Here is a 25,606-nt window from a genome sequence, read left to right on the forward strand (position 1 = left end):
GTTAGGTATTTAAAAATTTTGAAAATGGTAAATTCTGATAAGGTTTAAATTATTTTCTATTAAATATTAAAAAAATAATATTAGGATTTATCAGAAGAGGACGATTACGTGCCTTATATACCTGTTAAGTATCGTAAGATTGAAAAGGTTTATATTTTATATTTATTATATAATTTTTGTAATTTTAAGATGAAAAAATTGAAAAATAGTATTCTTGCAGCTAAAATTAAGTGTGAAGCAGAAAATCTCTCATCAAATGAAGAAGAAAGTATTGAAAATGATAATTTTTTGTCTAGAGATATGGAAATTAAAGAAAAAACAAACACTGATATTAATAAAGAGATCAATAATATGTTATTACAAGAAGAACAAGATACACTTTTAGATTTCTATGAACGAAAACCTGTCAGCCTACTAGATCAACACAGTGAACTTAAAAAAAAGGCTGAGGGTATAAAAAATTAATATAATAATTATAAAATTTACTAAATTTTATAACTTTATAAATAAATGATTATTTTGAATCTCTCAATTTCATAGAACAAAAGGAAACAGCTAAAGAAAAGCAACTGAAAGAAGAAGAAAAAATATTGCAAAGTATTGCTGGCCGCAAAGGTTATTATATATTTTTAAATATTATGTTTCTGATTGATAAGCATTTATTAAGAAAAAAACTGATAAAATGTCGTAAATGTTATTACGCGTTGATGTAATTATTTAGAAAATATAAATTTTATTTTATATATATTCTGAAATAAAGCTTTGCTAAGTGTTGGAGAGTTGGCCAGAGGTATTCAATATACTGAACCTATCAAAACAAGGTACAATAAGATATTTTAAGTTTTAACATAAAATATTTTGTAGGCTCTAATTCAAAAAAATTATAGGTTTTATTAAATTTTTTTTTATAAATTTATAGCTTAAAGCATTTATCCAGGTTTTTTATTGTGTAATATCAAAAATTAAACATTAATTCTTATATATCATAATGTTTATTTTTTAAAAAGGTTTGTTTAGATAAAAAAAAAGATTAAATATCATCCTTTTATTTTTTATAAAAAGGACTAACTCCACTTTCGCACACGATTGGAGTAAAAGTCAAAATCAACTTATTAATCCTCTTCACCCAGCCCCCCCCCTTCCTTTTTACATTTTGAGAAAAATTCTATATGCTTTTATATGCATATAAAATAAATTCTATTTATTTTTAAAACTAGAATAATAAATTTAATTTGTTTCTTTCCTTTTTTTCTCACAGTTTATCAATTTTACAACAATCTTTACTGAGCTTTAAAAAAAATTGGAAAATAAATTTATTTTATATATTAAATATTTTATATAAGGCTGTGTCCAACGATTTTAAAATCAATTTGAAGAGTTTTAAAACTTTTGCAAATTTTAAATGAAAAACGTATTTTAAATTTTTGAAATATATAAAAATCTAGAATTATATTTTGGACACGTTTTTTTAATATTTGAAATAGCTTATAAATTTAGTTTCATTAAAGATACGAAAGTTTGTGAATATAATTTTTTTGATGTTTAGAACATGGCCTAATCTAATAAATAACCCTTCCTTAAAAAAAAATATTTATACGTAGTTGGACAGTGCCAAAATGTATATCAAATATGGGCGAAGGAAGACATGAAAGGGTTCGAAAAAAGTATCAAATATTGGTTGATGGAGTTGACATTCCTCCTCCTATCAAAAGATTCGAAGTGAGGATCCTTATATTATTCTTTGATTTTTTTTCCTTCTTAAAGAAAGAGATAAATTTATAAATTAAAAAAAAATATATAATATATGAAGCAAATGCTAATTGTAGCCTTCTTTGGGATTTATAAAAAATTATTGATTTCTTTGTTCAAATTCTTTATTACACATGTGACGCAGTTGGATACACCAAAAATAATAATTAACCCCCCCCCCCCCCCAAAAAAAATAAATCTTTTTGCTACTTCTTCAAAAGTAAAAGATAAACTAAAATTAATATCGATTTCAAGTTTCATAAGTATTTGGGGGTGGAAGAGGGGGGTCTTAATGGGGTTGAGCCACCCACGTTCTTTAATTCTATTAGTTTGGGTTTAAGACAATAAAGTAATCGTGTATGTAGGAAAAAATAATAATTTGATTTTATTAACAAAATAATGCAGTGTTTTATTTGATATCACTGACCCCACGAGATTGACCCTTGAACTAAATTATGTTCAAGATTTGGTCCATATTCATAACCGAACCTGGAAAGAAGTCTTGAATGAAATGTTAATATTCAGATAAATTTACTATACACAGTGGATTAAAAAAATAATAATAAAATTTTGTTTTTGTTTACTAACTCTGCAAACATTTTTTTTTTAAAAAATTTGTTTCTCCACTAGATATATAAAAATAAAGTGAATGGAAATTATAAAAAATATATAACAACGTTCTTGTTCTAAATTGGATGTGTAAAAACAAGGTAATATATTGCATAATTGATCCCATTGTGGATCAGATCTAATAAAATAATTAAAATTGATTATGATAATGGCTCAATAACAGCCTACTTACCCAATAATTTATAACAATGCTTTATATTTTGGATATATAATTCTACTATATAATATAAAATATAATAATAAAGGATATGAAATTTCCAGACGCCATTTTGAAAGCACTGAAGTCCAAGGGTATCAAGGATCCTACGCCTATTCAAATGCAAGGAATGCCAGCAGTGTATAGAAATATGATATATTAGAAAATATAAAATGTTTATATAATATGATTTTTTTTTGTTTTTCGATTTATCCTTAAATTGAATATCTATTATAAGCTTATATATTTTTTTAAAAAAAAGGTAGCGCTATTTCGTGGCGAAGTATATAAAAATGAATGTAAAATTATTATATTTATTCTTGTACTTCCCCGGGAATTGGCGCTAGCTGTAAACGTAGGGTAAAGCGACGTCCAAACCAATGACATATAATAATACCTAGACTGCCAATGCATTTATAATAATGCAAATCAGCTGTACCCGCCATTTTTATAACACATATAGTAATTATTTTCATGTTAAAAACTACTATTAAATTGATAATTTGCTTCCTTATTATCCTGATGATCAGAATATTCTTTAATAAAGTTTTCATCAGACATTGGAATAAATTGGCCTCTCGTTTAAAAATTTTAATATATGTGTAATCAAATTGGCGTTCCCAGCTGTTTTTATTGATGTACGCTTTTAATGTCAGTCTAGGTATTATTATATGTCATTGGTCCAAATTTGATGTTTTTATAAAAAAACTTCTATTACATTAACCTTTCAATACTCCGGTGAAAAAAATGACGTTAGTACTCCGGTGGGGTTTAATAGACCCCAATTTCAAATGTATATATGTCCAGTTATATTCATTATTTTGATTTAATATTTGAATATAAGATAGAACTAACCTTAAACTTGATAAAATATTTATTTATTTTTATTTCTTAAGTTTAGATTGAAGATGGTGAGGATAATTATAATTTGTGCCAAAATTTTCTAAAAAAAGCTTACTTTTTTTAAATTGGAAATTAAAAATTAAAAAAATAACTTATCCATCATATAATCCTGATAATTCATAACATGGATCTTTATTCTTCAATATTAAAAAAAAATTACACTGATAAATTCAAATATAAAAAAAATATTGAACATTGAAATATGTTAAATTTGACAATCAAAACATTTGTTACATAAAATATTAATGTGTTCTAAACATAAATTTATTTTGCATATTTGACAAAAATATTTAGTTTTTTTATCCTTTTTTCTAGGACACACACCACACCTTCTTATTGAAGGCTTAACCTTTCTCTCTTCTCTTGTTAGTATGTCATCAAATCTCATTGCATGAATTAGAAATCTGAATCTTTTAAGAGGCATTGTTACTCTAAATATATCAATTCCAAACCCATCAGATTTCCATAAATCAGACATATTTTGATGGTTAGATTTAAAAATTCCAGCTAAATAAAGAATTCCCAATAATGCTTTGAATTCAGTTATATCAACTTCTTTTGTAGAACTTTCATATTGATTATAATTTTGACTTACAATTTTAATTTTTTGGTTGGTATGATAAATCAATCATTTTTGGTGTTATGAACAAGTCAAAACATTTTTCTGAAGTGTCAGCTAATTTCCCATATTCTTTTACTCCTGGCTGATCAATAACTATATTTTGCTGACGAGTTCTTATTCTCTGATTGGGAAAATCCTTTTTCCATTGAGTAACCTTATTTTTAGCTAATTTTAAAGAGAAATATACTATGATAAATGATTTTATATTTACCTAAATAATACTTAAGCTTATTATCTGTTTCAGCTAATATATCTTCTTCTTCATCTAATTCAGATTGTGTATCATGATCACTATCATACATAAAATCTTCATCCTCACTATTAATTATATTATCCAAATCACCTCAAAAAAAAATATTACATTTATATATTTTATATTTACTTTCAGAATCTGCAAAAATCATAGTAGATGATAGAAATAATTTAAAAAATGAGTTTGTTGGAGAAAATAAACATAAAATAACTCCACCAGAAAAAATATTTGTGTTTTCAATTTCATATATCTCATTCAAAATATGTTATATTCAAATTTCGTTTTAATAAATTTTATAATATAGTGGTATATATTTATAATTATAAAAGTTTTAAAAAAAAAATTAAAAAAAAAATTACGAATTTACTCCGGTGGGGTCTCACAAACCCCAAGCAGTTACAAAATGCTTATATGTTAAAAACTACTCAACCAAAATATGTGAAATTTGGAATATAGATTCTAAGATATATTTGATGAAGCTACTGAAGAATCCAGATCATGATAATTAACCGTTTTTATGCAATATCATTTCCAGCATGCCTGGGGTTTCCTACACCCCACCGGAGTATTGAAGAGTTAATAATACTATCTTATCTTTATTACCATTTTCAACTAATTTTATCAAGTTAAAATTTTTGGTTTATCGAGTTTTATTACAAAATTAACATTAAATATCCCATTCTATTTCATCTATTACTTTGGATAAATTATATTAGTTGAAAAGGTTAGTTATATAATAAGGCGTTGTCCGAAAATTACATAATTTTTAAATTTCTTATTCTTTAAGTTTCTTCGTCATTTGTGAATCTTACTATATATAAGTTTTTTGTTTTCGCGATAATATCAATGTTATTTTAGAATATTTTGATGATATTTGTTGATGATAGTGACTATTGAGCAGAATGAAATAAAGAACTACCATTAGGATTGCAAATTAGATTAATTTTGTTTTCTTAATTACCCTTCTGGTACCCCCTCTTCTAAATACGTTTTTTTTAAAATATGTTATTAGTATTGAATCTCCCACTTACCCATTAATTTACCAATCTTCATTCAAGGGTTAATATTTATTAATTTACCAATCTCAATTCAATGTGTAATATTTACTATCCATATATTTATATAATGTATCCAAAACAGTCATCTAATATATCTAAAACTATCAATATATCAATGTAATTATATAATCATTTTGTTTCTTCGTTCAGTCTTGATATCCTTGTCCTTTCTTCCCAACAACAATTGCATCAGGTGATCTCTAAAAACCCTCCCCTTCACCACTCCAATCCATCATCCCCAAGGAAAAATTAATTATTAATATCAGAAAATGACTGACATTTAGTATATTATATTAAATTTATTTCTTCTTTTTTTTAACGGCTACAACAACTAGGTTGAGTGGCAGAGATATAATAGGCATAGCATTCACCGGCTCAGGCAAAACGCTGGTCTTCACTCTACCCATACTCATATTTGCGCTCGAACAAGAAATCAAATTGCCGTTCGAACCTTATGAGGGACCTTACGGGCTTATAGTTTGTCCGTCGGTAATAACTTATATAACATACAATTTTTTTTATAATAAATAGAGAAAGATAGAGATTTAGGAAGATGGTATTAAATAAGAAGAAAAAAAGGTAAAAGAGAATGTGGAAGAATGAAAAAAAATAAAAATAAGAGGGGGATTAATAGAAATTTATTTTTATGTTGGCATAATTTTGGATTGTATTCTGTCATTAACAGCTACTTACAAATGCAACATATATATTTTTTTTCCGTATTCATTTTTTGAAGAGAGAATTAGCTAGGCAAACTTACCAAATATTGAATTACTATGCTGGCTATTTGAAAGAAGATGGATATCCGGAAATAAGAATAGGACTCTTTATAGGGGGAATGCCTTTCAAAGAACAGCTAGCCGTGATTCATAAGTACAAATCCATAATTTTAGCGCCTTTGCATAACTATTACAAATATAACTTAATTTATATTCAAATTAGCTTTATTTGCAATCTTTTTTATTTATATCAATTTAGTGTAATTAAAAATTTAAATTAAGTGTTATTTTAACTCAATATCTTATCATTGTTTCGTCTAATTTTTAATTTAAAATTCGCTTTCTAATCTAATTTAAATTTTTTTTTTTTAAATCTAATTTTTATTCTTGTTAACCTAATAAACGCAGAACAGAAGATTGTTCCATCACCGGGTCCTCGGGGTTTAATTTAAAATTTCCCCCAGTCTCGGTCTAAAATTAATTTTAAAGTAAAAAAAGCGTAGTTTAACCCGTTATTACATTTATCTAAGTTCACAATTTTAATTTGTTAAATATTATTCCCTTTTCTCCTCCCATCTCCTCCGTTTTTATCCGTATAAAAAAAATTTGTTTAACGAAAAAAAAAATTTGATTACCAATATATTTATTCTACTTTTAGATGTATCTTAAAAAAAAATTTTGCCCCGTCTTTTTGCTTTATCTTTTAAATCTATTAATAAAAATTCTTCCATTGATTATATTTAAATCTTATTACACCATTAGGTTATTAAATATAAATCACTTAATTTTTTGATTGCATATTTAATTTTCCACTTCCTCGAAATCGTTAATAATACTTGAAATCGGAGTCAAGCAATGGTTATCAAAAATCTTTCAAATGAGCATTTGAATATTATTTTTTTCGCCCAAATATTTTGAGCAAAAATATTTGAAGATAAACAAAGTTGGAACCTTTATTTACAAAAAAAAGATAAGATAAATTTTTTTTTGTGATTTCATGAAAGATTAAAATTATACATAAAAATGCAAACTCTTATAAGATTTTTTTACAACGAATAAAAATTTTGTAAAAGGTTAAATTTGATCAAAAAAATCTTGTTTTGAGCATTCTCCAAAAAATTTCCATTTTAAAAACAAAATCTTAGTAAATTTTTTTTTTCTTTTTGAGCAAATGTTAAACTTTGATCTTAGTTTAATAAAAAAAATAATTTTTGATCAAATTTTGCCTATAAATGCCAAATATTTTTTTTAAAAAAAATAAAAAATCTTTTATAACTATAAGTATATTTTATAATTTTCATGCATAAAAAAATTTTTAAGATGAAATCATAAATTTTTTTCAAACCCTGCTTGAAATTTACTCTTTTCTTTTTTTTTGAAAAAAGTTATTTTAATATTCTTTTTTAATGATTTTAATTTCATTCAATATCTACCCAAAATACATCCATGTAAAAAAAATTTTTTTTAATATAGGGGTGTACACATAGTCGTAGCCACTCCAGGAAGACTTATGATGATGCTTGGTGAAAAAATGGTAAACATTTTGTAAATATCACATAATTATTGACTCTGTTATCTATAACGTGAATCCTTTAAATAGAATTTCCTTTAAATATTTAGCTTACATTATCTCCAGCTATTTTATAGATATTTAAAATATTAGTACTTACGTTGCCATCTATATCACCACCCCCCACTCCTCGAGACAATGACACTGAATCCTTTCTCCCGATGACTAAAATATAAAATACAATTATAAAATGAATATTACTTACTATATATAAGTTAACCAATGACATATAATATTACCCAAATCGCCGACTCATTCATTTAAATGTGTACGCATTATCAATAGGATTATAAGTATTATATATATTGGGATGGATTAACAACTCAATGGAAGATTGATAAAAAGAAATTAATTAAAAAAATTTGTTAACACATGCCTAAATTAATGAATTTTCACTCCAAATTTTTATCACCCTTTTTTTTATACTTCTGCTGATGATGTAAATCAATTCGAATACTAATTTAAAATCGAGAGTTTGGGAATAAAGAAAATACGTTTATTATTTTATTTATTAAAATATGTTGCAATCATGATCAATACCCGTATCGCCTTAGTCAATATTCGTAATAGGCCTATTCAAAAACAAATACAAATCGTATAGCGAATTATTCTTATTCGATTCATTATCCAATTATTCACTATTCGTACGAATAGAAAAATTTACTATTCTGTATTCGATTCGAATAATTTTTTTAAAAAAATATTATACAAAAATTTTTTTTTAAATTATTCCACTTCTAATTTTAAAACAGAAAAAAAATTATTATAAATATTTGATGATAAAGACCCTTTTAAATTATTAAGTGAAATTAAAATGCATTATATGTCCGACCAATCCGCAATGAATTTTTCTTATTGTTTTTTTTTAATTTTTATTACAGCAAATTAATTCCAATTTAAAAAATAAAACAAGTCTTTAACAAGCAATATCGCCCTTCGAAATGTCAAATAATTAACTTTTTATTTTAAAAACTATTCTGGATAATTTTGATCGGATCGATTCGAATAAAGTCGAATTTATTGAATAATTTATCTAGTATTTGTCTTATTGGTATTTTAACAAAACGATAATTTACTATTCCTATTCGTTACTGATCGAATATTCGACTCTTTTTTTAGAATAGGCCTAATCCGTAATACTTTATAAGAAAATATATTGGGTTAGGTATTCCACATCTTGCATTTGTTTACAAATTTTTTTTTTTTAAAAAAAAGACGCCCGAAATAAATGATTTAAAGTTGTTGCGTTAGATCTTGCCGCAAAATGGCATTCCAGTATGTGTAGAGAGCTTATCTTATCCATTTTAGACACTTTAGTCATGAACCTTTTGAGTCATTTTAATTTTATATACCTATAGTTTGAGTAATTGCTCTATTCTTAGGCCAAAATTTATCATGCCTCGAGGGTTTTTCATATAGCTCAATTTTGAAGTAAGCATAAATAAATTAACTCTCGCCTCATTGCTTGGCGGGTATTCTTTGGCACGCGCCTGTTGATTGCGCTGAAATCGTCGATTTCATTATCAAATTATCTTACAATATACGGATTTACGGATTTACTAAGACTGTCCGAAATGATTGTAAGTGTCTTCCTACCAATCATGAATATATACTCCTATATTGGCGATTGATAAATTATACTTAGGAGTCAGCTGTATAAATAAATTAAGTAGTTTTTTTTTTTAAATAAAAAAAATGAGAATCATAACGACTATGCAAAACAAATAAAATATTTCTATTACGCACGTGATGAATAGTATAATTTTAAAATAAAATCTTTTCCAAATCAAATATAAAATTTCGTGACTCGCGACATCTCCCCCCTACAGAAGTTCGGAATGCTCTGGCGGGAAGGCGCTACTTGCGATGTTACTCCCTAAACAAGTCAAATCCTTATATTCTTGCAGTTCCACTCTCATCTCCATATATTTGTCTCTGTTATGTAGTCGAATTCTAGTCTATCCTCTCTCCCTACCTTATAAGCTGTGCAGCCTCTCCACGCTCCTCTCGAGTTCCCCCATCTTTGTGCAACTGAATGCCGGTTGCTCCTGGAGGCACCACTTATGTATTAGATTTAGAGCGTCCGCTTGATTATTTCGATATTTTGAAAGCTTGGCCGTCTTTAATTATATCAAAAGTTCTAAATTTGATCAAGGATAATAAATATATTCCGATATTATAATAGATATGAGTGTTGTTTTAAAAGACCCATATAATAAACTATTCCTTCCTACTGATTAGGATGTTCATGTATATCTAGAACTGTCAGGATTATGGAAGTGTTTCTGGCACCCAATTATGAATATGGAATAAGGAGTTTGTAATTGATTATCAAAAGGCACGGCTTTCAAATCTAATTTGGAATTCATGGTAAAGGAGATTTGTAATATGTTTAAATACGTCTTTTCGCTAGAATTCTATAAAAAACCTCGAAATTAACCGAATATACAAGTAACGGCAAAAACCCACCCGGAAATAAAGAGTGCGTATGTGCTACAAATATTTGGAAAGAAACGAGAAAAGACTACTGGGGACCAGACAACATAAATATGAGTTTTGAGAAAACATTAGATTTCGAATACCATATTGATATTGCAGATTTATTAGGGACAAATTCATCATACCTTCTAAAGCTGAATAGATTCACGAATATGATCACCAAGCTCATAGGAATATGTATGGATATCTTCCTAAAGATCTTATATTTTCTAATCGTAGTGCACTAATTAACTTCATTGTTCGAGACGAATTTTGTGCTAAAGAAATTACTGACTTGATTGACTCGTGACAAATACTTGCATCTTGGAAAATAATTGTAGCTATTGTTAAAAATAACTAGTTAAGAGTAGTAGGATGGTTTTTTGGAAAAATGACACCTGAAATGAAAATCTATCAGGTTTGTACTGAGAAAAACTCAGCATACTTTATATTACCTTACATAGGACAAACCATGACTATGTCTGAGGAAAAACTACAGCGGACTATATGCCAAATGACTGCACCTCATACAGATATTAGTATAAATCGTCAGTTTTCCGTTATAGACTTTTCATCCTGTTGTACTATTTTCAGATCCGAGTTTGCGACACCCAATTAGAACCTGGTCGACTTTTTATATGAAGAATGTTTACTCATATACACTAGCATTTTATTATATCAGGATAGATGGGTTCCTCCTCAACAAGATCTGTTAACTAAAGATCCTATAGATGGTAGAAGATGTCATCACGGACCGGAGGCGTGGTTAGAAAGCTTGCAATTGAGAGCCTTTAAAATAAGCATCTTCCATACTTAAATATCTTAAGAAGATCACACTCTAAATCTTTTAATGGTAACTAGGCTTGTGCTGATATTACAGATAGATTTTTCATAAAGTTCTTAATTAGATTTCCTCTGTGATATTTATTGATCTCAATTCTCAATAGCTTTACATGACAGGATTTTCACAGGATGCAAACCCCCCCCCCCCCCCCCCTAAAAAATTGTTTTCCCAAACAACTATCAAAATATTGTGAATTGACCTATAAGATCTATTTTTGCTCCGACTTTGTATTCGGCGTATTGAATAAGAGTGGTTGTTAACAACGTCCATCTTTTTTGTCGCAAGCTTTCTAACCACGCCTCCGGTCTGTGATGACATCTTCTACCATCTATAGGATCTTTAGTTAACTGATCTTGTTCAGGAGGAACCCATCTATCCTGATATAATAGAATGGTATTCCAATGTTGTGTATATGAGTAAACATTCTTCATACAAAAAGCCAACCAGGTTCTAATTGGGTGTCGCAAACTCGGATCTGAAATTAGTACAACAGGATGAAAAGTCTATAACGATAAACTGACGATTTATACTAATATCTGTATGAGGTGCAGTCATTTGGCATATAGTTTGCTGTAGTTTTTCCTCAGACATAGTCATGGTTTGTCCTATGTAAGGTAATATAAAGTATGCTGAGTTTTTCTCATTACAAACCTGATAGATTCTCATAGGTGTCATTTTTCCAAAAAACCATCCTACTACTTTTAACTCGTTATTCTTAACAATAGCTACAATTATTTTCTAAGCTGCAAGTATTTGTGACAAGTCTATCAAGTCAATAATTTCTTTGGCACAAAATTCGTCTCGAACAATGAAGTTAATTAGTGCACTACGATTAGAAAATATAGGGTCTTTAGGAAAATATCCATACATATTCCTATGAGCTTGGTGATCATCTTCGTGAATCTATTCAGCTTTAGAAGGTATGATAAATTTGTCCGCTAATAAATCTGCAATATCAATATGGTAATCGAAATCTGATGTTTTCTCAAAACTCACATTTTCGTTGTCTGGTCCCCAGTATTCCGATTCTCGTTTCTCTCCAACTATTTGTAGCATACACACTCTTTATTTCGGAGTAGGTTTTCGCCCTTATGCGTATATGGGCCATTTTCGGTTTTTCTTATAGAATTCTCGCGAAAAGCCGTAAACATATTACAAATCTCTTTTCCCATGAAGTCAAAATTAGATTTGAACTCAGTGCCTTTTGATAACCAATTACAAACTACTTTATCCACATTTATAATTGGGTGCCCGAAACACTTTCATAATCCTGACAGTTCTCTAGAGATATATGAACATCCTCATCAGTAGCTAAATTAGGAGGGAATAGTTTGTTATATGGTTCTTTTAAAACATCACTTATATCTGTTATAATCTCGGAATATAATGTCTTATTATTCTTCATCAAATCTAGAACTTTTGATATAATTAAAGACGGCCAAGCTCTTAAAATATCGAAATAATCAAGCGGACGATCTAAAGCTAAGCGACATACTATGTCTATTATGTCGCATAATTCTTATATAAGTTTATATATTGGTACTTATTAGGATTAACATAAACATATGTTAACAGTTTAAATCAAGCATAAAAAATATCTTTAAGACATGTCAATATTGTATCATTGATTAAAAAGTATTTAATTGACACTCTAAATATAAGAAGTAAATGGCTACTTTTACCCAAAAGTGATATCAAATAATAATCTATGGAGAATATCAAAACATATCCCAATTCATATTACCTTAAAGAAACATCGTATCCAATTCCTAGCTCACATCATAAGGAACTCGGACCATAATCTAGTTCACGATGCCCTTACATGGCTCTACACTTATAATAAGAAAGAATACACAAAATATAAATCTTTATGGTATTATAAAACTATAAAAGATGTAATGGAACTAAACTTGAAGCAATTTATCAAATTAAACAACTGTAAAAATTCCATCAAAAAACTCTTCCGGATTAAGGATAGATATTTTAAAATGAACGATTTCTGAGCTTGATTAAAATTTATAACTTTAATCTCAACTAGTATTTTCTAAACCATTGCTATTAGTTCAGGACAAACCGAAATCGAATTGGTATGCTCTTTAAATTTTAATTTTTGATAGTAACGATTCACGGCTTTAACTAAAAAATTTAAATTTTAAATCTGCGACCCACCTTTAAATTAATTAACTTATACTGCAGTTCTTGGGCATAGGCTCTTTTTTTCTGTCCCGCCCATTTTCTTAAAGCCTATGGACGTCTGTAACATTTTTCGAAATGTTGCGCGTATAAGTACGTGTGGCTTGCCCACAAACGTGTAGAGGGCTCCTCATATTTTTTAACTTTACACCCCAATTAACCTATGTTCCAATTAGATGGAAATGAAGATAACCTAGCGTAGCTCTGTTGTTAATTCAACGTCAGAGGGCATATGCGCTATATATCGCGTAAAAACAAAAATACGCAAAACAAGAATAATATTATTTATTTTCAATTTATAAGGACTATTTGGGTTTATTAACGATATACTAGAAAAATAATAACTCATTATAATAATTTTACCTATTTTTAGGCATTTTATATCTTGCACATTGTGACAAATAAATATAAATTTAATAATCTTCTCTTATCATAAAAATAAAATATATTAATTTTGATAATGATGACTTGACAAAATAACAAAAAAATACATATATATATATAACAATCACAAAAGTAACCTCGCAAGATATTATAAGTATAAGGAAAGTTAAATAGTTCTTTATTTTGCAGGTAATAAAAATGTAAGCTCACCACATAAAAGTATATAAAGTTACTTTAACGCGATATTTAACCCACAAGGTATTGTATTTCAAAATAGAATCGATTTTTCGACTAGAAACTCGAATCGCGGGTATCCCGACTCGGCTTAGCCCGTTTAACATTAAAAAAAAAATTTATTACAAACTATTGTTCAACTAAATTCGATCCGATTTTCAGAGATGCTAACGCAACATTTTAGCTAGAAAAATATTGCTAAAAGTGTCAAGATTTCTCTAATAGATGTTTTCTAACCTTTGTGCCATCTTTCAGCCCGAAATTATCCGACTTGCGTAATATTTTTTGAAGATAAAATAATTGAGTTATCGTTTAAAAATGTGCTCGAATGGAGCTGATTTCACAAAATACATGTGTAAAAATAAATAATATATCAAAAATTATAATTTACTTATAAATAAACTATAAAAAAACTATAAAAAAAAATTGCGCCGACTCAGCGAGTCTATCGGTTTCTTCCACCCAAAACTTGGCTCCAAACACTATTTAAAATGAAGTATCTTGATTTTTAAAAAATTATACCTGACAGTGATATCATATGCACTGATATGGAAGAAATTTCCAGCGTAAATATTTATGGTAATTGAAACCCCTTTTTATAAATTAAAATACCATCCTACCCAATTAATTTTCAATTTAGGCTCGAGTTGCTGATAAGTGGACTCGGTTTAACCTTTTAACATCGTTAAATAATAAGATATTATAAATTTCCTCAAAAATTTGGCTACTTATCGAGTCGGAGTCGTAAGAACTTTACTATTTAGCTAAACTACAAACTAGTATCAGACTTTAAATCGTTATTAATAAAATTGATACAGAAATTATGCAACAGTACATAACACCACTACACCCCAACTTTGCTATTTTTATACTATAATTTATAATCACCACTTTTCACTAATACTTCCAGCAACGTAATATTTAATCAAAAATATAATTATTTTAAAAAAATTGGTTTTTTACCTTATCCTGGTCACGGCACCACACTATTGATTTCTCGATTAGAATTTTTTTTTTTTATTATATCGAAAAAGCTATAATCGAATTTTATTTAAATAGATAGAAAAATTAATAATGATTTTCAATCATAAACTTCTCTTTTTTATGGAGAGCCCATAAATATATATATATAATGAGAATCATGTCGACTATGATTAATAAAATATAAATATTTCTATTGCCCAAGCTATGATTAATATAATTTAAAAATAAAATATTTTCCAAATTAAAAGTGAAATTTCGTGACTCACGACACCAAGGAACAAGGTTTTTTAGGAAATATGCTTGTTCTTGGAATTCACTCTTCCTGCTCTTTTAAAAAATAAGGATTAGAAATAGTTGTAATTTTTTTCTAAGTCATTAAAGATATAAAAAATGTAAAACGGACAAATTTACTAGATTCTCTTTTTTTTTGTGGAAGAACTTTTATTAATAAAAGAAATAGCAAAACATTTTACTGGGAGATCCATAGAAGCCTTCTAAACAACTATGGAATCTGTTGTTCTAGGTTATTATAAACACTCATCCAATAATATGGTGGAAACAAAAATTATGCACAAAATTACTATTGTAGCTTTTTGCCATTCGACTTTCAGCAATACCCCTTCTGAAAGAAGTTTATCTAAAGAATAGAGAACATATAGACCTTGTAGATTTAGTTCCGGGAATATAAAAATTTGGATAATAAATAATGATACGATTTAATTTACATTATATATATTTTTTTTATATAACTATTATATTAACCCATTTTTTACTTTATGTATATCATATATTGAAAATTTGATGTAAATCAAATAATTTCTACCATTTCATTTCCACGTTATACGAATTTTATATACAATTAATTTCCATAAATTTGACCGAAATTCTCACGAATTTTACAATCTTGAACTACTAATTCATATATACTTTATATGATGCTGATGCTGACTAAGTTTTAAATCTCCAAATTTTTTATCTTCCTAGTCGATCGACTCAGAATGGGACCTTTCATAACCTGAAGGCATAAGATTCGTAGAACTGAAATAGTAAAGCCATTATAAATAATTGCATCGGAATATTCTGATGATTTTTTAAAAATTGGACCTTTGTATATATATAATCCTTTTTTTTGAACTGCTTGAAATTATTTATTTTTTTTTCTAATCAATATCTAAAAAAACGTCTTTAAGTATTTAAAACCTGTAATAGAGTAATAAAAAGAATTATATTGTGTAGATAAGAAACCAAATTCTGTGGTAAAATCTAACATTCGGTTTCTGCTACAGCGGATGGAAAAAACGCATTTAATCCGATAAATTCTCTTAGCACTAATAATTGAAATGGAATAATATAATCTTTCAATAATCTATAGGTAAATTTGGAAGTGTGCCGATACTTATGCTTGGATGAAGCAGACAGAATGGTTGATATGGGATTCGAAGAGGACGTTAGAACTATAATATCCTTCTTTAGGGTAAAATTCAAAAATTTTAGTTAACAAATTTATTCTTTCAAACCATAATTTAATAATTATTATTTTACTCATTTATTACTTTTTTTGGATAAACTTCTCTTTTAGGGTCAAAGACAAACATTACTGTTTTCTGCCACTATGCCATTGAAAATACAAAATTTTGCTAAATCGGCCCTCGTCTTACCTATCCTTATAAACGTGGGTCGAGCCGGAGCAGCTGCGTTGAACGTGAAACAGGACGTGGAGTACGTTAAACCGGAAGCTAGAGTCGTTTGCTTGCTAGATACCCTTCAAAAGTCCCCGCCCCCGGTAAAAATTTGCTCATTAGTTTATTGTATTTGGATCTTTTTTTAAAAATGTCACCTGATAATTATTGCATTACTATTTTTACTTTTTCGTCCTTAAATATAATTCCTTTTATAAAAAATCGATTTGATTTCAGCTCTTGTTTTGTTTTATAAACAGTTTTTTTATTAAATCGGTTTTCATTTGATAGAAACAGACTTGTTTTTTTTTGTTATCACGATTATTAATTTTATAATTATGGTTTCACCTTCATTTACCCAGGTATATCAGCTGCTCTTGTATCCTTTCTTTATTTACCATGATCTTGGACAGCATACCCATTTTTTTCACCATTCACATCTTTTGGTCCCTGTCGGTTCTATCATATCCCGATACCAACCTCTCTAGTGATTTTCACACCCAGGATAGTACACGCGGAAAATATTATACTCCAGTGTACTTAATGCCTTTACCTCAATCAGCCGTCCAAAGCGTTATCACATCTTCAGAATGTTGAGGGTGAAGCCATTAGCGTAACAGGTGGAAGGGATGCTCTCCTTTGCAAATTTTTTGAACTTTCGTGAATATCATTTTGAGATAATAAATACTAGAGATCTGCAAAAGTAGCGTTCGGGCCTATTTTTTAAAACGAAATCGGGTTCGGGCTGGGCCGGTATTGTATTAAATGGCTCTTTTTGAGCCGATTTTTAAAAACGGCTAACTCAATATTTTATTCAGAAAAATATTACGCAAGCCTGAAGATTTTGTTCATAGAAGGAACAAAGGTCTAGACATATATTATCGAAATCTCTAGGCTTATACAATATTTTTCTGACTAAAATATTGAGTTAGTCGTTTTTAAAAATCGGCTCAAAACGAGCCGTTTAACAACACTATGGACCGGGCCTAATATTTATTTAAAAAATTCGAGCCAGGTTAGGTCGGGGTTTGGAAATTTTTTTTAATATATCTAAATTTATCCATTTTATGTTGAATTTTTAATGTAAAATAAAAATATTATATTTTATTTATAGAAATTAGACCCCATATAACATATATCATTTATTTTGAGTAATTATAATAATTAATTTCTATATTTAAATAAATTCGGGCCGTGCTTGAAAAATTAGGCCCGAGGCAATTCACTAATAAATAACCCTCCCCCCCCTCACTTGAAAACCCTGAATACACAACTGGCTGAATCTAAGATTTTTGGGAAGAACTTAATGATGTATTAAGTATCTAATTTTTTTTAAAAAATAAGCCAACTGGTTATGATGTGTTTCAATTATAATATTCAAGGTGATTTAAAACTCAATTTTTATTTTTTTTAAATATTATAAATGTTACCTTCAAAGTCAGTAAGATATTCTTTTGATATGGAAAATAAATATATGCATTAGCAATCAATTATGGGCTGGGCTGGGAAAATAGTAAAAATTGAAACAGGCCAGGCTAGGAACTTTAAAAATTTTTTTATTAGGACCAGCAATTTGTGCATGAAAAATTTTCGGGCTGGGACTGTCAACTAATACATAAAGTATCAGGGCAGGGATCACTGATTTTTAGCTAATTTCAGGATTAATATTATGATATTAAATATGCTTATTTATTTGTATTTCAAGAACTGCTTGACTAAAATACCAAATCTATAAATGATATAGTAAATTCGCAAAAAATTAAACTATTATTTTATGATTCGATACAATTACATGGCACAATACAGATATAGTACAAACAGATTCATAAAATGGTTGTTGTAAAAATAGATAATTTTTGGGCAGGGCCAGATAACTTCAAAATTTATAGCAGGCTGGCAAACCCCTAATTCTCATTCCCAGAGTTGGGTAGGTCCTTCGGAAAAAGAATCTAGATACAGATACCGATTCTTTATAATAAATGAATCTTAGGTACAGATACTAGTATCTTTTTTTAAATATCAAAAAGATAAAAGATACTTGTATCTTAAGAATGAATATTTACAATAATTAATAAAATATTTAATTATGATTTAATTATAACAATCAGGCATTTTAATATTAGTATTAGTCCATTCTTGGCATAGATAGGGAAGGGAGACTAGTATTTTTAATAGGAGCTGAAATATTTATTTGCAAAAGAGTATTAAAAATAGATTTATTATTTTATAAGATAATCAAATTTTTCAAATACCTTATCATTAGACCTTTGCACTTTCAACGTACTTAACATTGACAATAAATAACATTACAAATGGAGCAGAAAGGTATTGCAGTATTATATTTTAAAAACATTACCATAATGGAAGGATAATAAATAAGCATTTATAATGTATTTCGACTTTAATATAGTCTAAAACCTCCAGTTCAATGTTATTTGTCATTATTACTCAGCAACATTTGTTACACCAAAAGAAAAATAATCATCATTAGTGAACTTGATTATATAATCTGGTACTACATTTAGGGCTTCTTTTAATAATATATTTTTAAAATATTTTTTATCATCTAACTCAATCCATAACTTCTTAAATGCCAAAAAAGTATCATTATATTCATATCATGGGAAAATGTCTTATCAAAATCTTTTGCCCATACCATCTTGGGCAGCTTGTGATAAAGGTAGACAATATTGTAAACTTAAATTTTTAAGATAACGTCCCTTTTAACCCCATATAAATAATATACTTTAATATGCTCAAAATTTGTGCCGAACCCTTCATTATTTTTTTGTTTATACAGGTTTTACATTCAGCTTGTACATTATCTTTTTATTTATTTTAAAAAAATTTCCATCTAAAATTTTAAAAGTGGGAATTTAGGGAAACTTATTTATAATTTATATTTCACTACCTTCTTCAATACGATGAGTGTTCTACAAATTTAATATATTTCATACAATTGGTAATGATATTCTATTGAGTTACATTTTATATAAAATATAATCATAAAGATACAATATTCTTTTCATAATAAAGGATCTTAGATATTATTAAAATGTCAAAAAGATGATACAAAAGGTATTGCTCATTCCAATAACTGGTTCTATTTCTTTCTTCATTTTTTTTTATTTTTAATCATAAAAATAGAATCAAAAAGATTAGTATATTCTTTCAATATATTTATTATAAAAAAAAAAAAATTTACTTGCATTAGCCGGGAATCGAACCCGGATCTGCTGCTTGGAAGGCAGCAATTCTAACCTTTATACCACTAATGCGTTCATATCAAAAGGCATAAATATTTTGGTTTTATAATAAATTATTGTATAATAATAAAAAAAATCATCTTATTCAAAATATAATAATAATTGGTTATGATAAAATTCTAGGAAATACATTCGTTGCTATGCATAAAATAATTGTTTTGTAATCAAAATTAGGTTTTAATATTTGCGGAGAGGAAACAAGATGTTGACGCAATTCACGAATATCTATTGCTAAAAGGAGTTGAAGCCGTTGCCATTCACGGTGGCAAAGGTTTATATCTATTATATAATAATATTGAAGCCAATAGACAATGATTTACAAAATTATCTTTTTGTGAGTAATTGCCTACTTGGAAAAATATTTTTGATTAATGAGATCATAAATTATATTTGTAATTTGCCTTAGCTAATATAAGAATTATGTTGAAATTAAAATATTATTTGTCACAATTAAATATGCTTAAATGTTTTTCTTACCTTTGCACAATTGATTATTCATTTTTTTCTTTTTTATAAATTGAATTCTGCACTAATTATAATAATTTAATTTAGACCTTTATACTAACTAATAAATTCAATATATATTTAAATTTTAGATAATATTTTCATCTTGATAACTGCTCTATACATATCCAGGATATTCCCATCAATTCTATTAGTGTTATTATCTTTAATTATTTTTATATGCTGCTAGTAGTTTATTTGCTGTTACATTGTTTTATCATCTGCATTTTTTGTTCAAACTATGTGAGGACACTCTTCAGATGCCTGTTTTTGTAAATAGCATTAGCATATAAACTGCCCCCCCTATGTAAAATAAGTTTTGTTAATAATTTTCTATTTTAAGAATGCAACCTGTCAAATGCCTTTGAATGCAGCACCTAAAGTCCTTTTTAATTTCTGGAGAAAAACCAAAACTAATTGTGATTTTCTCTTTTTAAAATTCTGTCTATACTTTCTATGATGAGTAGATTTAATTAAGCCAGTTATTATTCCTATTAATTGATTTAAGTTCATTTGAACTTCAATTTATTAAATTTTTATATTATTGTCATAACATACAGCATCATATTGATAGTTTGAATAGTGTTGTTTATTTATACCATTCACTAAAGTTTGTATTATGTAATCTATTAAGAAGTCAGCATGGGTTTTTATTTAATTGTAAATTTTGTCTTTTTATTCTAATTGTATATTTATTAAATTCTAGCAAAAATGTTAGTTAATTAATTAGAAAATATATTATACATGAATTGAAATTAAGTTGTAAATTTATTAAAATACAATAAAAATAAGTATATAAAAATTTTATAAAAAAGAACTTTAAACAACAGTGCATACCTAGATAAAATGAATGCTTAGAAAGTTGGACTAACAGATTTTGAGAGAAATATGTTGACAAAGGTAGAATTTGTTGGAGCAGCCTATTCTCTTTCCTTTATAACCTATGGTATATTGTTAAAATTAAGAGCCTCATTTCCAAATATGCCTAAGGTGTTGGTAACTAGTGGTATGAACATTGCATTTGTGAGATATTTTTTAAGGATTTCTGCCTTTTTATGACAGAAAATGAGAGGTTAGACTTATCTATAGACACGAGTATAGTCTTAGGTCAATGGGAAACCGTATGTCTAGAAGGAATCCATATGTAGGGCATTTTCATTTTAAAACCCACTGGTTCAAGAAAGGATGGGATATTAAATATTTTATGGGCAGCTAGGAGAATGTTGCTAATAAATTTATGTCAGGGTTGCCATCCATGGGATGTGCATTGCCAGGTATGGTAGGCATTTGAATCATGGACTGGCTATAATCACACAAATGGAGTTTACACAATTGTATTACAGCACGATAAAGAGTTATTGATATGTGTAGTTGTTCACCAGTCATTAGGGGGACGAAATTGGATCTGGGAATGTCTTCCAACCATTCATAGCCAGAGTTTGCATTATATTTTGGAGTTTCCTTGAAATACCTGTTCAAAATGAATTATTCAACAGAGTTGGTGATAAAAGGAGCATTCTGGTCTTTTTGTATACTGGATGTTAGTATGGGCAAGCTGTTGCTGTCCCAAAAGGTAAGGACCCAAGATAGGTCTGGATCTATGAGATAAAGGCTAAAGAGATAGTTGCAGTGGAGATTGGATACTGATGTCCCCTGACTGATAGGGAGTGTGACCTGAAGCCGGACAAGTATGAAAATTTTATATTGAAATTATTTTTGAGGAGACCCTTGAATTGGGCTTTATGAGAAACTAGCAAATTGCTGCATTTGTAGATCAGTATAAATCTCAGAGAATTTTGGGAAATAGTTTAAATTTAAAAAAAGGATTGATATGCAGGAAGGAAATTAAAGAATGTGCTTAATTTAGACAATGAGGGATTTGAATAAAAAAGTTTTGATAGCTTCTCACCCAATGTGTGTTCTGAGATGTCATCTCATCCATGTTGATGACATGGCAGGCAATGTCTAATTAAATAATTATAGGATTTAGGAAATAATCACACACCTTGTATAAAAGGCCTGTAATATGTGGGAGTTTCTCAATTACGGGTAGGGATATTAGAATGTGGAAAGGTTGCCAGAAACAATGCCATCATCAAGATACCAGGAATTTAAGATGAGATTGGAGCTAAATTGAATTTTCTAGATTATTTTTTTTCCATTATATAATAAGAAATTAACATTATAATTTTTATCTTTTTATTATTAAAATTTTTATTGACTTTTATATTTATCAGATACCTGCAGTTGTTCAGATTTCAGGTTCAGATTTGCATAAAAAATTATTTTCAGGCCCAGCCAGATTTTATTAAATATTATTTTTAAGCCCAGCTCTTATTTATTTTTTTCAAATTTCATTATATGAATGAGCAGTATTTTGCAAATTGTTTCCTGGAAATCGCGAACATTAGACACTTCATTGTATAATTTCCTAACTGAATTATTGATATTATTTTTTTTTTAAATTTGGCCAAGCCTAGATTTTAATTTTTAAAATCAATTTTTAGACCCGTTCTGCAATTTTTTATTATATAATATATTAACAATACATATAGACCAAGAGGAACGAACTAGGGCAGTAGATAGCTTCGTATCAGGGGAAAAAGATGTATTAGTCGCTACAGATGTGGCTTCAAAAGGGCTCGATTTCCCTAACATTCAACACGTTGTCAACTTTGATATGCCAGACGATATTGAAAATTATGTCCACAGGATAGGCAGGACCGGTAAACAAATATTATTGCTTTATTTCTAAATTTAAATTGACCCCGAATGTGATAGCCAAAGAAATTCAATGAATCGGGTATTTATGGTCCATTTTTTCATCAAATATCTTACAAAATTATAAACTATGCATTTTGGTTGGTGAGAATGCATTTCTTTTATAACGTAATTTTATTTCTTTTGCATTTAACATAAATCGATAAAAATATATATTACCACTCTCACAATATAATATTCTTTGTTTCAATCGAAATAGGTCGTTCTGGGAAGGCAGGAATGTCCACTACTTATATTAACAAATCTAGCGATGATTCAGTGTTAATGGACTTGAAGCATTTACTCCTCGAAGCAAAACAGGACGTTCCACCAATCCTGATAACTCTGACCGCTGATAAAGATCAATTAGTTGAAATCGATGGTTATTTTTTAACACACATTTATAATTTGTCATTATATCCTCTTAAATTTCCTCTTAATTTTATATATCTTTTACCTTTTATGTTGTTTTTAAATCCTCCGAAGAATTAGCTTTTATGAGATTTAAACTGGTCTTATCGTTACATTAATTGTTAAATAGCTTTGAAATAATAATTTTTAGAAGATATACGTTAATAAGACCCTGCAAATTTAAGCAAGCTTTAATGATGTATTTTCTTTTTGCTTGTTAAAACAAAGCGATAATCGGAATATTCACTGGAATTAGAATAAATTAATTAGTTCTTTATTTTCATATTTTATAATTAAAATTACGGGTGGGCCAAAAATGGAATTCGATGCTTCATTGTGAATTGACTTTTTTTGCCTTATCTTCTTGCGTTAGATTTATTTTATATTTTAAAAAGAATTTCACATGGCTCTCAAATGATGAATTTACTTTAGTTGCTACCTAGTTATATATATTTTTCTAATTTAATTAATAATTGCAATATCAAAAAAAATTAACCTTTATTGATGAAGTGGAAATCCATACAAATAATACTTTCAATGAAATCTTTATTGTTGATTTTTTTTGTATTATACCATAAGGAAATTACCAGTTTGAAGTTATTATATAAGGGTGTAAAGCACAAGCATCTAACACATTCTCAAAATACATCAATGAAAAAAGAACAAAATAATATATACATACTTTATTAATAAAATATAAAATGTAGATAAAAAAAATAGAAAAATAAGCCATTATTAGATGAAATGATAAGATTTAAAGTCTTCTATTATAAAATTTTTTATTTATAATCATATTCTGTTTTAATATTATATTCAAAGGTGACAGAGGGTGCGCTTATTGTGGTGGTTTAGGCCATAGAATCACAGATTGTCCAAAGCTGGAAGCAATGCAAACCAAACAAGCAAGCAATATAGGAAGAAAAGATTATTTGGCACACGGAGGTGCCGATTATTAGATTATGTTATACAATTCACATTTTAAAGAGAATATTATATTTATTCCTTATTTATATATTTGTAAATAAAATATTTCAATAGAATGTTTATTTGAGCTAAGATCAGAGCTTAATAAAAAAATCTTCAATGAGCATCTAAAGATTGTGAGCTAATATCTTTGTATGAAAATAATTATAAGATTAAGTAAATTAAAAAATATTTAAAAAATTCATTTTTAATTAATTATTTTTTGTTTTTTGATAAATTTTTAAAGTTTTCGAATTAAATATTTTAGGAACCTAATGTATTCTATTTCATCTCTTTTTAATTTCCATACCTAATTGCTACCAGGAGTCAAATTCGTTTGCTTAAATTATTTTTAAATAATCATTTAATATTTATAATAATATTGGAGATGTATCAGATCCAATTTTTTCATCAGATCATATAGCAAACTTTAAATCCTATAAGTGTTATTTTTTACTTTTTATGATATATTTTTTGATAAAATTTTGTTTTAAAAATGTATAATCAAAATGTCGACCCTGTTTATTAGGTTCGGTGTTCCAGGAAGAAATAGGTTAAGGAATTATAAGGGTTTAGATTAAGGAATTAGATTTTATTAAGTTTTGATTCGGGTTCAGATTTTTTTAAACTATTTTTGGGCAGTGTACCCATATATTCTATAATCTTATTTTATAATAAATATAGAAGTTGATCATAAATTTTATTAACAATTTTTACTTGTTCAGTCTAACTCTGGGTTTAACAAAATTTTCAAATGGATTTTTTTGTTAGCCCACATGAAATCAGAATTTAGCCAGTTTATTAAATAAATATGAATAGCATAGTTAGGAAAATCTTAAGAAAATTTATTGACGGCTTCGCGCTGATCAGCAGCCCTAAGTACTTTTCGATTTTACCGAATGTAATGGGTATATTAATTAAAGATTTTCATTATCTTGCTCATAATATTCGCTCAAAAATACTACAATTTTTAAAAAAATAATATAAAAATATAAATCCAAAAAAATAATTTTATATATTTTGTCCACAGCCAGGATTATCCTAAGGAAGAAGTAGATCAATGAATTTTTGGAGGACTTTGCAAGCCCCTTTTTTGGCTAGCCTTTACCCGTGTTTTCTTAGCCTGTATATCTCTAGAAAAATTTTATAGGATAAGAGGTTAATTTTAAATTAAAATTAACCTCAAACTTTTATCAATATTTAAAA

General features: G+C 27.7%; 1 protein-coding gene, 1 long non-coding RNA gene and 1 other non-coding gene across 4 annotated transcripts; 1 reads left to right on the plus strand and 2 right to left on the minus strand.

Annotated features, from left to right (window-relative positions):
• LOC135927644 (probable ATP-dependent RNA helicase DDX41) lies at positions 1–25,446 on the plus strand. Of its 2 annotated transcripts, XM_065463770.1 has the most exons (17): positions 1–42; positions 85–147; positions 190–451; positions 541–615; positions 761–821; positions 1,602–1,719; positions 2,625–2,716; positions 5,747–5,900; positions 6,148–6,284; positions 7,604–7,664; positions 16,190–16,291; positions 16,397–16,600; positions 19,937–20,033; positions 22,822–22,992; positions 23,247–23,408; positions 24,257–24,398; positions 25,431–25,446. In XM_065463770.1, the coding sequence occupies exons 1-16, from the start codon at positions 25–27 to the stop codon at positions 24,391–24,393; spliced, it is 1,914 nt and encodes a 637-aa protein (XP_065319842.1). In that variant the 5' UTR covers positions 1–24; the 3' UTR covers positions 24,394–24,398; positions 25,431–25,446. The 2 variants fall into 2 exon arrangements, with proteins under 2 accessions (XP_065319842.1, XP_065319841.1); XM_065463769.1 differs by lacking the exon at positions 25,431–25,446 and having other exon boundaries at positions 24,257–24,490.
• Positions 4,153–4,529, minus strand: LOC135925717 (uncharacterized). The gene is made up of 3 exons (XR_010571716.1): positions 4,483–4,529; positions 4,312–4,418; positions 4,153–4,265 (listed from the first exon to the last, which is right to left on the minus strand). It is a non-coding gene; the product is annotated as an uncharacterized LOC135925717 (long non-coding RNA).
• Trnag-ucc (transfer RNA glycine (anticodon UCC)) lies at positions 19,703–19,774 on the minus strand. Its single transcript has one exon. It is a non-coding gene; the product is annotated as a tRNA-Gly (tRNA).
• Positions 25,447–25,606: the final 160 nt, after the last annotated feature.

This window comes from Gordionus sp. m RMFG-2023, chromosome 3 (assembly GCF_954871325.1).
Source record: "Gordionus sp. m RMFG-2023 chromosome 3, tfGorSpeb1-WG-v2, whole genome shotgun sequence".
In the NCBI taxonomy this organism is placed as follows: domain Eukaryota; kingdom Metazoa; phylum Nematomorpha; class Gordioida; order Chordodea; family Parachordodidae; genus Gordionus; species Gordionus sp. m RMFG-2023.